Source organism: Trichogramma pretiosum, unplaced genomic scaffold (assembly GCF_000599845.2).
Source record: "Trichogramma pretiosum strain Unisexual culture from Peru unplaced genomic scaffold, Tpre_2.0 scaffold2, whole genome shotgun sequence".
In the NCBI taxonomy this organism is placed as follows: Eukaryota; Metazoa; Arthropoda; class Insecta; order Hymenoptera; family Trichogrammatidae; genus Trichogramma; species Trichogramma pretiosum.
In genome coordinates, this window is record NW_019641687.1 from 3,902,304 (window position 1) to 3,919,021 (window position 16,718).

Consider the following 16,718-nt stretch of genomic DNA (forward strand, 5'->3'; position numbering starts at 1 on the left):
GCGACCTTGTTGTTGCTGTGGTACAGAGCCACGTATAGAGGTGTGTGGCCAAACTGTTCCTGAGCGTCGATCAGCAACGTTTGATGTTTTTCGTCGATTATTTTGAAGAATAGCTCCGCTAAGTCGTCACCACGATATTGTTTTCTCTGGCAAATCAGATGCAGAGGAGTCCATCCTTGTGCATTGGCCAAGTTCGGATCAGCGCCATTTCTAAGCAGGAAATCGAAGATCGGTTTTTTATTGGCAGGCAGAGCATAGGGCAATCTGGTAATCTTATGTAGTGGTGTGTCACCCCTCTCGTCTTGGACGTTGATCTGCACTGGGTGATATTTGTCGTCGCTGAGCTTGAATAACATTTTCAGTGAGTCAATCTCGATGTATGAGTGTACACAAATGAAGTGAAGAGGTGTCCTTCCAGTCTTGTTGGCCAAATTTGGATCACACCACTTCTTAATAGCAATCGTGCCACTTTTTTACTGGTACTGTCCAAAGCAGTTATAAGTGGTGTATCACCTGTTTTTTGATTGACGCAATTGGGATTCTGCCCGAGTTCGAGAAATTTCTCGACGATTTCGTCAAACCCAAATTTGCAGGCCACATCAAAGTGTGTGAGCCCGGACTCGTCGGTGTAACTTAAATCAAATTGATCATATATTTTAAATAGATCTTTCAATATCAATGTCCAGGATGGGTAATCAAACGAGGTATGCACTGGTGTGGAGCGACGCGACGATGGCTTGCCATCTTCACCAACGCTCGGCTTGTCTTTGTAGCCGCTCCTGATTACAAACTCTATAAATCGTGGTTTTCTTGGATTAATTGTAAACCGACCTCTTCTTCTCGCAATTACACAATCCGTGAGAAGTTGGTCCATTTCTTCGGGACAGAAAATGTCTTGGAGATTTGGAAGTTGCCCTTCCCAATTTTTGATTAATGGGTCAAGTTTTACGAGAAGGTTATGTCGACTACTTTCGAGCTTCCAATTCACCTTTTTTCTTAAGTTCTTCAGACGATCCATGTCACACTATACACAATCACTTGTAATATGAAATATTTTTAACTTTTGATCCCCTGATGCAGTCTATGCAATCCTCTTTCGTTGCATACACTTCTGAATCGTAATCTGTACTGAATACACATGCACTACGGAGTACGGACTAGTAGGTTAAAAAGCACGTGTTAAGGAGGTACCTCCGACTACTACTCTAGTCAAGTTCTCGTAGTCGCTCGTATGGTAGAAGTAACTACAACTAGAACTAACCCAACTAAAAAAGTTCCTAGGCAGGCCCGTCTGCTCGTTGTTCGCAAATCGCATACTACATTGATTAGCTTTTGTATGCAGGTTATGTCGCTCGTTTACCGTCGCCCGAGATTTCCACTGAAAATCACTAGAATGTGCATTCGTACATAGTTTTCAATTAATTACACAGTACTCATGTAGTGAAAGTTTACAAAACTTTAACACGAGGTACTGTGATAGTTCATAGAAGGGCTCAAAAAATTTCACGCAAATCCGTTTTGTAAATTATGAGATATGCCAAAACTATCGCCATTTGCATCGGAAACAATGTTAAAATATTTTACTCATATCTCTTAAACTAAGTAGTGAAATTACACCAAATTTTCACAGTACATTCCTATTATAAAAATGAGCATGTCTGCATAATTTGGTTTGATTCCGTTTTGTAATTGTTCGACGGAGGTACCTCCTTAAATACCATCGTTGGGAAGAGGACGTCTACACGAGACACGAGTAGTTAAAACCACTGATGAAAAATTTGAGGCACATGCGTATTGTGTACGCAGCGGCGGCGCTCAAGTGGCAGATCCGGTAAATAGTAGATTCCGCAGTGAGCGCGAAGTTCAAATTAGTATAAAAATGTCAATTAAAATATACATTATACATTTTTTGGCATTTATTAAAAAAAAATATGATTGCAGCTCTAATATTGTGCTGACAAACCTGAAAAAATTATTAACATTTTTTCATAACTAAACCATGACATTTTTTTTACGAGCCACGTTTACATTTCGAACATTTTAAAAATCCTAATATATATCATTCTGAATTGTAAACATGGCTCAAACATGATAATAATATCGGAACTATAAAACAAAAAAGTGAATAGAGTTTTTAATATTATACAAATTTTCTTAGTAATACAATGAATGCGTGGTAGAAATTTCCAGGCGATCAGTTGGATAGTTTTTGAGATCATGAAAGACAAACAGACATGAAATTCGTTTTACATTAGATAATTTTTTTGAAAAAAATACTTTTTTTTTAATAATTTTATTAAAATTTTTTTTTATACTTTTTCGGCCATTGAGAACTAAACGATACCCATGCGCCCCCTGGTGGATCAGTGGGGAATTGAGGCAGATGAGTAAATTTTAAAAAATAACATGTAAAAATGGGAAAAACTGTAAATAAAAAATGCTAGCGATAACAATGTTCATGTTTATCATTCTTAAAACGAAGATCAGACCCGCACATAATATTAGAAACAATAAAATTCTTGAAAAGTTTGATCTGCGGGTCTTGAATAGTAAAATGAATGTAGCAAAATTTCGCGGGAGTTGCCGTCGCCACCGCAAGTTGATTGATATTTGCGATTCTTTTGTTTTTTATTTATCCATTATTCTACTACATTGTGTTCACGCTCATCATATCATAAATATATTATCGAGATATAAGCTAAAAATGAGTAATATAGAATTAGAAATAAGCTTTGAAGATATTTATACGATATTAGGGGATTCAAAGCGACCTATAGTCGAAGGTATAGCCGTTTTATTAGCCGATCACATTTTATTGTGCGTACTATAAAAATAATTATGCAAATGTTAATTAGATAAGCATTTAATGATTGATCTTCAAAAAGGATTTGATACAAACCTGGTAAAAAATCTTCAGGTAAAAAGTGATGGTTACATATACGAGCATGCACTGATAAATTTTTTACTTTCAGAGCCAGTAGCCACTTAATTCTGAACGATCTTTTGGTGGTTTATGGAAACTAATACAGTCTTCGTGTGCCTTTTTTTGTACATCCCTGTACACTGCAATACACTGGTTTTTTAAGTTTATCTATGTCAAATATAAAAAAATTTAGTGAATCTTGGCAATGTCAACAAACGAACGGCAAATGCTCAGCAGACACCAGTAGGGTGCTACTTATGCTGTTTTCGAAACTGCTGTCAGTCGTGACTTTTAATTAGTGTTATTTTAAAAATGTGACAATTTTTCAAGAATGTTATTGTTCCTAAAATTATGTGAGGGGTTGATCTTTGTTTTAAGAATGATAAACATCCACATTGTTATCGCTGGCATTTTTTATTCACAGTTTTTCCCATTTTTACATGTTATTTTTTAAAATTTACTCATCTGCCTCAATTCCCCACTGATCCTCCAGGGGGCGCATGGGTATCGTTTAGTTCTCAATTGGTTGTTGTTAATGGAGCAAAATATATCTGTGGTGGAAAGGGCTAACGAGATAACTCCATTTTTCGTGTTTTCGAGAAAAACGCATTTTAAGTTGCGCACGAAGGCCTAGCTAGACGCGGACGACTAAAGATCTGTACCTATAATATTTTTTTACCTATTATGAGGTATCTTTTGAACTATGTACTTGTGCAATTGAAAGACACATCATAGTGATGATACGGAGCAAAAAATATGGACTTATCTCGTTAGCCCTTTCCCCGCTTAGCAGATAAGTCCACTTTTTGCGGTCACACTTTTTTCAATATCGATAATTTCGCTTAGTTTGTGATCAAAACCTCATGTAATGATTTTACATTGATAAAATAGCTCATTTAACGTTATACTGGTGTCAGATCTCAAATCTTGCAACGAAAAAAGGCCACACTGAAAATCGCGAAAATGGCCCCTCGTGTATCAAATGTAGGGTAAACCTGCCAGTTACCGGACACTGCTAGTTTTCGGACACTTTCAACTTTGAGTTAGAATAATAAGAGAACGCTTACTTCTAGCGATGCGCGGTTTTTTTTAATGAATTCAGCATGCAATTTTCTTCAAAATGACATAGTTCAAAAAAAGATTGGTTCATTATATCAATTATAATTAAGTTAGATTTGCAGGCTACTTCAACAATATATGATAAATTGACAAAATTAACGAAAATCCATTAGTAAGTGGTTTTCGTAAATCTGACTTAATTACTTGAAATTTTAATTATTCATCAAAAAAAACTATTGGAGCATGTTCAGAAGCCTTTTTTCAACAATTTCCTATAGTTTTATTATTTTTAACGGGTCAAATTGAATAAAAATTTTGGTGTCCGGTTATTGACCGAAGAAAATGAAAAAAATTTAGTTTTCGGACAGGTGTCCGAAAACTAGATTTAATAATCATTTTAATATGCTAGTTATCGGACACCCCAAAAAATAGTTTTTATATTCGTTCTCCATCCATATCCTATATAATGAGAGATACACTTATCATATGTGCAGGCCAATAATTTCTAAACACTAAATACTTTTCAATTATCTTATTCAAAAGAATGTTCAACTGTTATCTTGTAACTTTAATGGGAATAAATTTATTTTCTAAAAGAACTAATTTTTTTATTTGAAACTTGGTTAATAAAAAAGATAGAAATCTCGTAAATATTTATACTGAACAATATTTATTCTTTCTTCAACGAAATCAACGTTTCAAAAAAAAAAAAAAAAAATTAAAACAAAATAAAGTTACATTGAATCTTTTTTCAAAAAAGAGATATTTTGATACAAAAGTGTACAAAATTTTTGATTCACCATAATTGAAAATAAAGTTTTAATAACATAAGTCGAATTTTATGAAACTAAATAAACAAAAATGCAATATGTAACTTGTTTATAGTGTATTGTTCCTTTGAACTAAAATAAAACAAGACGTCAATTTTAAATTCTTTTTTTATTGTTCTGTATTTTTCAGTTGTTTCACCTTTTAAAAATTTAATTTAGCAAATTATATAAAAATATAGTATAGTTATAGTACACAAATAAACTATTTTTCTTCTACATTTAATAAAAAAAAGAGGAAAAAGAAATTATGAGAAATAAAAAAAGAAAAGAGATTTGGAAACAAAAAAAAGGAAGAAAAAATTCAAAAAGCCATAAAAAAATTTGACAAAGTAAAAACCACAGTTTCATCAACGAATTAATTAGTAGGAGAAGAACCATTAAAAAAAAAAAGGGAAATTATTCATGAATTCGAAAAGCCGAAAAAAGAAGGATCGAGAGAGAGGAAAAAAGTTGTAAAATTAAATTTGTAAATAATTTTTTATTAATAACATAATAAATGGTTCAGTATATAATTTTTTAGTTTATTATTTTCATTTATATTACTCACACGAACATTATTATTGATTTACAAGCTAATTTTTAGGGTGTCCGAAAACTAAAAGAAAAGTGTCCGAAAACTAAAAAAAAAGTGTCCGAAAACTAACATTTTCGGGTTTTTTTAGAAATCCTTCTTAAAATAGCTGAAAAAATTATTTTAGGTAAAAATAAACATACGCATTAGAAAGAGCAGAAAATTTCCTAAAAGATGGTATATTCAAAAAAAATTTTTTTCAAACGAGTAAGCTCCCCCAATCGATTATAATAGGAAATTTCCTTAAGTGTCCGGTAACTGGCAGGTTTACCCTACCAACTGTATAGTGAAATTCACAACATTCGAAGAGTGTGAGAGCCATTTGTATGTGGGAATATCATTTTCTTCCATTTTCAAATCAATCTAGACTCTTTATCGCATTTTGGAGCTCGCAAAGGTGGACTTATCTCGTTAGCCCTTTCCACCACAGATATATGGGAGAAGAAAAATATCGGAAAAAGCTTTTTTCTCATTTAAGCTCTAGTAATAATCGCTTAACACTAATTCATTCACAAAAGTAATCAGCCCTTTCCTGGAATTTGAAGAATGTCGTATGTGTGTTCGCAGTTCGTGTGCGGCTTCGTGCTGCTCTGGACGCTGACGCTAATCTCGATGGACCGTCATCGCTGCCTGGCCGTGGCGCCGTATCGCAGTGCCCTCACCAGGAAGCGCGTCGTCCTGGCCAGCTTCCTCACTTGGTTCATCGCAGCGATGCTCTTTCTGCCCGCGGCCTTCTGGTTCAGGCCAATGGTATAAAATCAGCGAATAATCCTGATGTTTCGATTTATTTTTTATACTTATAATATAACAACTTAATAACGACGACGCGCACTTTTCGTCTGTTGTTGCCGCGCCTCTCGCAGGAAGTGTCGAGCGGCCAAACCATCTGCACTTTAGTTTTTCCGCGCAGTGAGATACTGAATATCTCGCTCTTCTTCATCCTGCCAATTATCATCGGTGCTTGTCTCTTGCCCATGACGCTGCTCGTTTATCATTATCAAAGGATATTTCAGCGCATACTCGACACGCGCAATCGATGGGCCGTCCCTTGCGTCGCTCAGGTAATAATTGCCGCACTGCGCGTCATATATTCGATAAATCCTCGATGTGCAGAGTCGTTCGCATAATTGAAAAATTGCTTTACGCGATTGACCGCACGTACACGTATTATGTGAGTGAGTGTGTGTGTGTCTGTGTGCAGGGACTGGAGCCCGAAACGGCCGGAGGCAGGCGACGCGATTCCGAGCTGTCAGTCGTCATGGGAACGCTCGTGCCATCCTGGGCAGGAAGGAAATTATCGTCCGCGTCCATGCAGGGCAGCTGTCCTACGACCAACATCGGCAGCGGCGGCGGTCTGCAACAGCCCGCTGGCCGACAAGTGCGAGCCAGCAGCCTCTCGCAGACCGAGGAGATTCGTTTGCACAAACATTTGCGAGTCGTGCGAATATTGCTGCTCAATGTGGCGGCTGTGCTCGCCATGTGGCTGCCCATTACCATACTCATGATACTGATTTACGTCGACGGCAGGCGACCCATCGAGGACGTCGATTTTTTCCTCAGGTCGGTGTCAGCGCGCGAAAATATAAACCATCGATAAACGATTTAATTGTCTCTCTTTCTCGTCGCAGATCTCATCACTTTATCTGGGCACTGGTGACGGCCCAGTTCAACACGGTGGTCAATCCGCTGCTGTACGGCGTGCTCTCGGAAAACTTCCGGGCCTGCTTCGCCAAGCTGTGGCGCGGTCGGGGCGAGCCTGGCCGGACCTTGCAGGGCCAGCAGGCGACCAAGAACGGCGCCAACAACAACCCCACGAGTGCGACCGATCGGACGAGCGGTGGCGGCGGCGCCGGCGGTGGAGCGACCTCGAGGACCAGCAGCAAGACGCTGGGTGGCATTCAGGACAGGCTCGGCGCCGCGGGCCCCGCCAAGAGCGGCAGCTTCCGCAGCAAGAGCAGCGGCAAGAACGGCAAGCTCGGCATCGGCAGCATAATCGAGCTGCCGGCCAGTGAAAAGTCCTAGTGCTACGACGAGAGGGACGAGGACGACGATCTGATTCGGCCGGCCGAGCAGAGCGACTGATCCTTGCGCGCCCCCCCGAACTCTCATTGACATTTTCGATCGGCTTTTAGACCATCATTTTTAAGGTGTCGTGTTTTTACCGTTTCGACCATTATACCATACGTTCGTTTCTCACGTGCGTCTCGATGCATTATTTATAAATGTAAGTGTTAATTTTAAACTCGGCTTCGTTGATGCTGCACCCGTGAAAACTGCAATAAGTTGATACAATTTTCTTGCATTAGTCTGGGTAAATCGTATAGAATGTACGATAATTTTCTTTTTCTTGTGAATGATGCACAAGACGTTAAGATTTCAGAGATTTTTTAATGATAAAATAAAACAACGAGGCCTTTAAAATATGTTATTCACTTGATAAATGTCTATCGATCGTTTCTTATAGTATTACAGATTTATGTAAGAGGCAAGAAATTGACTCATCTTTTCTTTTCATTTTCGTGTCTCTCGATTCTAAGTGTATATATATACTACATTACCAATGAATCATAATTATTTTAGGATCCTGTGTAAAGTAGATGTGGACATTAGATATTTTTAATAAATTCAATATTTATTTTTCTACTACCGATGAACAATTGAATTATTACAATTGAAAGTCGAAAATCATAATACTCGAGATGAAGAAAAATCCATCGATTGAACGAGCTTACACGATTCAACAATCTTGAATAAATTGTACAATACTATTTTTCAAGTATATAGATGTATTTTCACTGTCTCTTTCTGGATTACGCTCGTAATAATGATAATGTATGCGAATGTAAGAAACATAATTACAAGTAACATTTCAACATAATTACGTATAGAAAATAAAACAAACTTTTTGTAAAGTTAAATAATTTATTGTTATCGATCGAATTAGTGTTAAATTTTAAGACCTATGAATTAGAAGATTATCCTAGCTTATTCCGTGCGAATGAACTTTCATTTGAAAGTAACAGCAATAAAAATATTCCTTGTACACAATCGTTTTGTAAAAAACAGAATGTTGCTTCATGGAGTGAATATATATAATATGTATATTATCTTTCAAAATGTGAACTCCGGTACCTAATGTACTTCAACATCTAAACTCTTCTTCTACTTTAATGTCAATCAGGTTGTAAAAAAATGAAAAAATATATCGTCGCAGTTTTCATAAAATGAGTATATTTGCATCCAAACATTTATTATTAAACTAAATATTTGTTTTTTTTCAGTAAAGATAATGGGTATTTATCTATACCTAGATATATCTGTAGTTATTTCAGTTATCTTAGATGAGACGAGTACATTGATTACGATTACATTATTAAGAAAAATTTTTATTAACTCATTTATAATAAAACTTTTCCAAAAAATGAAATTGTTTTAAAAAATAAAACAATACACGTAGAATAGCATAGAATAGCACAACTAATTTTCTGCCGAAGTATCCACTTTAGTGCGTAATAGATATCAAAACTCACGAAATGATGTTATATAATACGTGTTTACGATACTGAAAAATTAATGAAACGAGTCTCGTATAATCGTGATCTATTCCCCTATAAAAAAAATTTGCTATTCAAAAGTTTCTGATTGCTAAGAGAGCTCTACTCGCGCAATGAACTTGATTTAATCAAATAGCGAGAGAGAAAAATACACGAGGGTACGGCAAGACATTAATGTTGAAATTTATGTAACGTCGCAAGGGCAGGTAAAGAAAAGCGACATGCAGACTAGCGACTGAACTCGGTGAGCTGAAGTTATCACCGCTCCCGAGATCTTGTCGAAATTGGCCGAGCAAACGAGATTCGATGGAGTTTGACGAGGGGTGGGACATAACAAGGGTAGTTCGTTATACATGTATAATAATCGTAAATATTTCATACCTTTATCTTCAAATGTTTTACTTCTCAGGATTTATACTCTGAAATATACTCAGTTGGTAATGATTCACAAATCAATGTATCAATTAAAATGGACAAAAAAAAATTATTTTCATTTTCAACTTTTTTTATGCGAGAGATTTTCAAGAAAAATTGATTGAAAAATGGATAAACAAATAAATACATATTTAATACAGAATACTAAATAATTTTCAATCGAATTCACGATTCTGCCGTTTTTTGACGAAATAATTGATTTCTTTGCATTCTCTAAACGATCGGTTTAAGCAGTAAGTTCAAACTCAAAATTTTATGAGTATGGACTGTATTCTCCACGATAGCTAAGATGTGCGATGTTTTTCAAGACTTTAATGGTGATTTAAAATATGTGAATTTTTTCGCGCAATTTTTAAATATATTTATTACAGTATTTATTATGTAAAGTATACTTGCAACAAAATGATGAAAAAAATTTTTAATAAAAAATTAGTAAAATATGTATTTCTGTTTTTTCTGAAGCTATTTAAAGCTATCTACAAACTGTAAATATTTTTTAGCTATAGTGATGACTTTCATAATCTCCAATCCGAAATCATAGTTCTTAAAGAAAACTCGTAATATAATTAAAGTTACTTCACTGTGAATAAGAATGAAGGTTTCATTCTATTTCGAAGAATATGTTCACAAGAATAGAATATCATGTTATTGCAGTAAATATTTACTTTTCTAATTTTTAATGACATCGTAAATAAGAAGAAATTCGAAAATATAACGGTCTAGCATACTATTTTTTACTTTGAGCAATTAAAATAAAATTAGATCAAGCATAAGTTTTTATAATTTTATGGCAAGTTTCACAATTATAAATAGTTTGTTTTACATGTTTGGTTTTAAATAATTCTAGTTTTTCAAAAATAATAAATTTTTACGAAAATTATGTCATAGGTGATACGGTTTTTTCCGAATTTAAAGGATATTTGGAAAAACGTCTGCATCGCGAGTGTGCTTATTATTAATCTTGAGTTTCTCATTAATCAAGTTTTATATTCGATGACACGCAATAAACATTAAAAATGAAAATAAAAATAAATCTTAATCGATAGGACTAGTTTTGCAAGTTAGTTTTATAAATACTTGTAATACTGCTGGATAATTAAAACGATATCGTCGTATCACTAGTCATATATTTCTTCGATGGTCAGTCTAAAATGAGACAATTTGAAATCAGCACTTGTTCGAGCGAATTAAAAAAATACTAACTGACGTACCTAACGGAATCCGTATCATCGTCGTATTTTTTGAGCTTATTTAAAGCTGCGATCGCCGTCTTATTATTGGGATCGACATTGAGCGCAGCCTCGTAATCCTTTATGGCCTGTAAGTACATAAAATAAAGCGAAATGATACTCGTGCTTATTATTACGCGCAGATGATCTTACTTCTTTGCTCTTCTCAAGATGCTCAAAAGCTAAAGCTCTTCTCAGCAGTGCCTTGACATTCATGCTGTCCGCTTCGAGGACCGTTTGGCAGTCTTTTATAGCTTTCTCGTAATTACGCAATTTTATGTCTGCGGAACAAAGGTAAAAATAAAAGTGTTTGTAAACACGGCTTTGTAAAGGTACGGCGTGAAATATAACCGCGACACGAAATAAAGAAATTTAGCAGAGACGCGCAGCTGAGTTCGAGTCAAAAATGTTAATAAACAATAAGAGTCAGTTGGAAGATTCGAACGAAATGAGAAAATGACCTACGAGTCATGGCGCGATTGTTGTACGCGGCGATGTCGCAATCCATGGCGATGCTGGTCGTGTAGAGCTGAAGGGCCTCGGCGTAGTCGCCCGCGCGAAAGGCTTCGTTGCCTTTTTCGCGCTCCCGCGTGGCCATGACGCTGAGCTCGGTGCCAGTCAGCAAAGCTGCGAATGCGAGACGTTGCCTGACATAGCTTATATACATAGACTCGAAATGTCCAAAAGTCAAATCAGTCTCGAGGCTCACACTTTTCAATAGCGACCTCCTTGCGATTGCTGGCCAACTCGTGCTTGCGCTTCTCCTGCAGCCTCTTGGCCTCGGCGAGCTCCCTCTCGGCGCGCAAATCGATCTTGCTGACCTCGGTCTCGGCGTCGTACCTGTCCCAGGCGGCGTAATCGCAACTGGCCAGGCGCCTTCTCTCCTTGGCATTGGCCGCCTCGTCGCGCGAGTCCGCTCCCAGCTTGTTGGGCTCGCGGGGACTCCTCCTGATGGCGGGCCGAGGTATCGGCGGCCTCTGCGTCTCGTTCGCGCTGCCGCGTTCCTCCTCGAGGTCGTACTCGCGCGTCCTCATCTCCCTCGTCCAGCTGTCCAGCTCGCTGTCCAATTGCTTGCGCTCGTCCGGCCCGAGCATCGAGCGCGACGTCACCGGTTTAGGGTCGTACAGCAAACGACTCCGCGGCTTCAACTGGCCCAGCCGCTCCTCGGCGCATCTCGTCAGATCCGGGTAACATCCCTCTTCGCCGGATCTGCGTGTTCTCGAGATTTTTTTTCAATCAAATGTGCCTCGTTACAAAAATGCTTGAATAATGTACCGTAATATTCGAACGATCCTCTCGATTTCCTTGGCGTCGTTGCATTCTTTAATGTACTCGAATGACAAGTGCTCCACGGGTATGTCGTACTTTTTCAAAAGATTTTCAGACTGCTCCTGTTTCGGCGGAGGTATTTCATCGTCCTCTTCTTTATCTTTTCCCATTTTTTCGATTTAACTGCAATGATATTTTCTCTCACTTAAGAGTCGTGTGACTTCGGGAGGACTGCTTCAATCGCCCTTCACGTGCGAGCGTTGTCATAGTCGCAATCAACAATTGGACTATTATCATCGTTGATTTTGGAGCTTTTCACAGGCGCGGAGTAAATGCGCGCGCAAAACCAAATAAGGGATCTGTTTAGTAAGGTTATGTATACGTGCGAAATACAATAACACGCAGTTCAGCAATTCAGTCGCACAATGAGCAGCTCCAGATAGAGCTGTCATTAAATGTTTTAATCAATCTATATCATTATAAACATTTTTATCACCCAAAGTATAAATTTTTTTCTTGCATAAGTCATCGATAAACATTAAAAAAGCTGTCCAATTACGAAGGGTAAGTTTTTATGCACGATTACTGACAGATACATACTATTCCAGGGTAACGGTTAAATACCATGACATGTTTACAGAAAAAAACCAAACAAAGCCACCATGCCTGAGCCGGTGCACCACCAAATAAACACGGCGAGAAAAACCTTTCAGGCTCTCTACAGAATATCGAAATTACTCAATACCAATCTCGATCCAGCAACCCTTAGTTATTGTGTCAGGTTGTGTGAAAATGGAGTGAATCCACAAGCCTTGGCTACGGTTGTTAAAGAGCTGCAGAGAGAAGTGAAGGCTTTAAATAATGCAAATAATTATCCTGGCAAAAAGTAACCCTTCAAACAGCATCAACTTCGAGAGTACATACCATGACTATTCCTGTGTATTATGTTTAATTGATTAATGATTATGTTATTCTAATTCATGTAGAAAAAAAAATTATTTATTGAAAATACTCGTAATAGTAAATATACAATACAATTACAAATTAAATTATGCGTTGCATATATAGCACTTTTACAACTCCACTTCAGTTACAGTAACTGTACATACAATTCTTATTATAGAAGTTTCAAACAAAAATTCTTTAAAGTTCACCATTTGTCTTGTCCAATTTTTTTTGTAAGTTATATTAATGAACACACTTAAAATCATCAAAATTATTTAACAATGACATAGTCAACAATGCTTTTTGAACAATACGAAGAATTGCAGGGTCATCCGTTAAGGTTGCTGAAAAAGCATATCATCTGGTCCCACTTTTTCTATTCTTTGTTCTATTAAATAATTTAGATATGACAAAGACTTCAATAAAAACTTTTTAAAATCATTGTTAGAAACTGGATATCATGGAAGATGCTTTGTTTTTATATACATTTAAGTTTACCTCAAAAAAGGTTCAAAATCAACAAACTATTTTTGTAATTCCAAGAAGTACATTTATTAACTCCAACACTCAAAATAAAATGTCGTAGCAAAACTGGAAGAATGAAATGTATCTTCGAAGATAACTAAATAGTTTGTTGTTATTTGTTGATTGTTGTTGTTTGTTATTTTCTTCAGAATTTTTATAATTCTGATTTTTTATTTTTTTTGTCCTTTTTATCATTGGTAGGCGATTGAAATCGGTGAAGCTTTTGTCCCAAGTCCTGAGAAAATTAATGTTCATTAGAGTAACATGTATTTTAATTTTATATATTATAATAAATGATCTTTGAACATAGTAAGTATGCTTACCCCTGTTGAATATCTTCCAAGATGATGCTGACCTTCCAAAGTAACATGAGATAGTTCTTGTTGCTCTAAAAGATAATTCTTGGCATCCACAGCTTGAGCTCCATCTCTGAACATAAATATAGCTCGTTTAGGTTCTATCGGATACCTTTCTGCCACAATATGATTATTGTGAAGACTAGTTTGCCAGATTTTCAAAATATCATCGGCTTCTTTCTCTGACAACTCAGGATTGACATCTACAAACATCATGACACTCTTTCCTTTCTTTGAAACTTTTAGAACATTGTCAGGATTTGACATATCTAACTGTAAAAAAGATATAATTATGAAAATAACTTGTGCTCTCATAAATTTTAATATTAAAATTATGCAATATTTACTTTTGATAAATCAATATTTTGCTGTGGTCTAAGGTGTTCTGGAAGTTCATCAGGTTCAAGAGGTTCCTCATCTTGCTGAAAAAATCCAATTAAATTCGAGTTAGAAATAAAAGGAAATTTTACGGTTTCATTCATATCATTTTAGAAGAAAAATAAACACTTAGGGGTAGCAACGACTCAACAATGAAAAATGAATTTCTATGCGTGATAAACAAAAACATAACGGTAAAAATCCACTAACCTCCCATTGATCGAGCAAATGCTCCAAATCCACATCATCCATATCACGCACATCTTTGCCAATTTTCCGATCTCTCGGTTTCGGTTGTTTCAGCTTATTTTCGTTAGCTTGTGCACACACTATAAACACACAAAGAGCGAAAACCCAGATGGTTTTCCAACTTGATGCAGCAGTCCTTAACTCCATTTTTTTTGTGTACTATAAATAGGTTATAGATCTAAAAATCTACGTAAAAACGCAGGAGAAAACCCTCGGTCGGCACGGGATTCGATAGAAATGTAATCGCAGACCTTGTCGTTGGCACTTGCCAGTGCCACTTCCTACGTGACGCACCGGCTTTCGATGATTAGGCAATGTGACATTGCTATGCAATCAGCGTTACAATACACAAATACGCCAAGTGGTAGACTACCATAGGCTACTCATATGGCACGCTATCGACGAAAGTGATGTTTTACTATATACATTAGAATGCGGGAGAGGATACGACTTGCGATCATTTTTCCTCTCTTTCGTATACCGAAATCTGAGATATGCAGAATCGCTGAACTGATATGCTTACTAATGAGTTTTATAAAATGTAGGAGCCTTTTTAAATGAGTACAGAGAACATTTTTCATTAAGTAAAAATATATTCAACTATATTTTATTTTTCATCATATGAAATTTTGAATTGAATTAATTAAATTAAAAAATTAGAAGAAAGCATAACTTTTACAACAGTTCTTTACTAGCTATTTTGTTAAATTATCTGTTCCCAAATCCATTATCATTCATAACTCTATAAAGCTTATAAATTTGTCAATAATAGGAATATCAACATGAGAATATTGGTGCTTATTCATAAATGCAAAAGAGTTAAATTAAGAACTAATTATTAATTTGATCCTGAGGATATTGATTCATTTATAAGATCTCCCACCATTTTACCCATTTCTATTGAGTCTGAAAGTACAAAAGAATGCTGAAATCCTCGTTTGCATAAATGAGCATCAATATCTGGATGCCTAGCTTTCAAGTCATCGTAATAACGAATAGGTGTCCATCCGTCCTTACTTCCATAATATAGATATAATTTTTTTTTATGTTGTGTTATAACATCATTGTCTAATTCTTTTACATGAATCATTTCTTGCTTTGCTAAAGAGAATATTTGATGCAGTGAAAATGGATGTATCATTTGAACAATTGGACTAACACAATTTGATGGTATGCCATAAAATATTCCAAAAATTCTGACCAAAAATATTTGGAAAATATGAGGAAAAAGAGTAAAAATCCAAGCAAGAAACATTAAAAGTTTGGCTATTCTGAGAGTCTGAAACAAAAAAACTATTCTATTAAACTGTTTATAAGTTGATATTTTTATTAAATTGTTCCATTTACTTACAATATTAATAACAATTTTACCCATAGGACTTTCTGCCATTCGTTCAATAGTAGGAAACAATAAGTAACATTTTACTACTTTTTCTGAAATCTCCTTATCTTTTAGTAAGTTTAAAACAAACCAGCTACCAATTGAATGCGCAACTAAATGTATCCTTGCATTGGCCGGTACATACTTTTTAATGAATTCTTGCTGTAAGAAAATTTTTAATTTAGTAATGGGGCGCTAAAGTAAATGATTTTAATTATATTCAATATACCTTGTGCTTTATGTTGCCATCCAAGTCATATAAATGTCTAGAAGTTTTTGGATCGGGGAGAGAATTAGGTAAATGTGAAGGTGGTTTAGTGTGACCAGTATGTCCAATGATCCAAACTGGGACCTCAGTGGGTAGACTCTTTTGAATTTGAGCAGCAAATTCTTTGTAAAAGCTTGGTACTCCAGGATTGCCTGTGATAACAATAACAACATCCTGTCTGCCAGTGGTGGATATACCTTCTTCAATCCATCGACCATAACTAATAACTTCTGTTGGTACTCCATTGATAGGGACAGTGGCTTGATACATTCTGCTTTTTTAGCTGTTAGCTAAAAATCGTAGAGTACTGTGAGTGCTATTACATCGGAAATAATTATTGTTTAAAGTAATTTACCAATTTCAACGTATAACTAGCTGCATAAAATCGATAGACGATGCGAAAAAATGTTCCTTATCATACGTCATGAAAATTCGAAGAATATAATATTTTACGAAAATGTTGAATTAGTTTTATCAGAAAATAAAACGCGCAAGAAGCGAGTCTGACAGCTGACTGAACGCTACTGTCATGTTTTATTTACGCTAGATACACTCGAACCCCACTTTTTACCTTGACATTGTTCAAGGCCTCGCTTCGTATTACTCTCTCCGCTTTCGTGCAAATGTAAAGGAAATGTGGCAATTCATATTTTGTGTGTTTTATGCTGTAACGTATACCCGTTGAGTAATGTTTTCATACCTCATAAATTAATGCAACGTAATACACTAATTGATTGGAAAATAGA

The 16,718-nt window shown here is 35.9% G+C and overlaps 5 protein-coding genes across 5 annotated transcripts in view; 2 read left to right on the top strand and 3 right to left on the bottom strand.

Annotated features, from left to right (window-relative positions):
- LOC106658668 (delta-type opioid receptor-like) overlaps nt 1–9,435 on the top strand; it is a 42,816-nt gene extending 33,381 nt beyond the window's left edge. The window contains exons 4-7 of the mRNA XM_014380725.2: nt 5,951–6,133; nt 6,247–6,444; nt 6,585–6,943; nt 7,012–9,435. Of these exons, the coding sequence (XP_014236211.1) occupies nt 5,951–6,133; nt 6,247–6,444; nt 6,585–6,943; nt 7,012–7,405 (1,134 nt within the window). The 3' untranslated portion in view covers nt 7,406–9,435. The remainder of the gene's footprint in view (nt 1–5,950; nt 6,134–6,246; nt 6,445–6,584; nt 6,944–7,011) is intronic.
- Nucleotides 9,436–10,286: 851 nt separating this feature from the next.
- LOC106658560 (sperm-associated antigen 1) lies at nt 10,287–12,040 on the bottom strand. The gene is made up of 6 exons (XM_014380564.2): nt 11,877–12,040; nt 11,311–11,810; nt 11,067–11,228; nt 10,755–10,882; nt 10,584–10,690; nt 10,287–10,518 (listed from the first exon to the last, which is right to left on the bottom strand). Exons 1-6 carry the CDS (start codon nt 12,038–12,040, stop codon nt 10,491–10,493), a joined length of 1,089 nt encoding a protein of 362 aa, XP_014236050.1. The 3' UTR covers nt 10,287–10,490.
- A 207-nt stretch (nt 12,041–12,247) lies between these two features.
- Nucleotides 12,248–12,919, top strand: LOC111694202 (mitotic-spindle organizing protein 1-like). Its single transcript, XM_023461431.1, has 2 exons — nt 12,248–12,434; nt 12,511–12,919. The coding sequence occupies exon 2, from the start codon at nt 12,533–12,535 to the stop codon at nt 12,758–12,760; it is 228 nt and encodes a 75-aa protein (XP_023317199.1). The 5' UTR covers nt 12,248–12,434; nt 12,511–12,532; the 3' UTR covers nt 12,761–12,919.
- On the bottom strand, nt 12,854–14,670 carry LOC106658630 (LDLR chaperone boca). Its single transcript, XM_014380650.2, has 4 exons — nt 14,285–14,670; nt 14,044–14,118; nt 13,664–13,969; nt 12,854–13,575 (listed from the first exon to the last, which is right to left on the bottom strand). Exons 1-4 carry the CDS (start codon nt 14,468–14,470, stop codon nt 13,495–13,497), a joined length of 648 nt encoding a protein of 215 aa, XP_014236136.1. The 5' UTR covers nt 14,471–14,670; the 3' UTR covers nt 12,854–13,494.
- A 294-nt stretch (nt 14,671–14,964) lies between these two features.
- LOC106658629 (lipid droplet-associated hydrolase) lies at nt 14,965–16,510 on the bottom strand. The gene is made up of 4 exons (XM_014380648.2): nt 16,328–16,510; nt 15,934–16,262; nt 15,675–15,866; nt 14,965–15,602 (listed from the first exon to the last, which is right to left on the bottom strand). The coding sequence occupies exons 2-4, from the start codon at nt 16,240–16,242 to the stop codon at nt 15,162–15,164; spliced, it is 942 nt and encodes a 313-aa protein (XP_014236134.1). The 5' UTR covers nt 16,243–16,262; nt 16,328–16,510; the 3' UTR covers nt 14,965–15,161.
- Between the last annotated feature and the right edge of the window lie 208 nt (nt 16,511–16,718).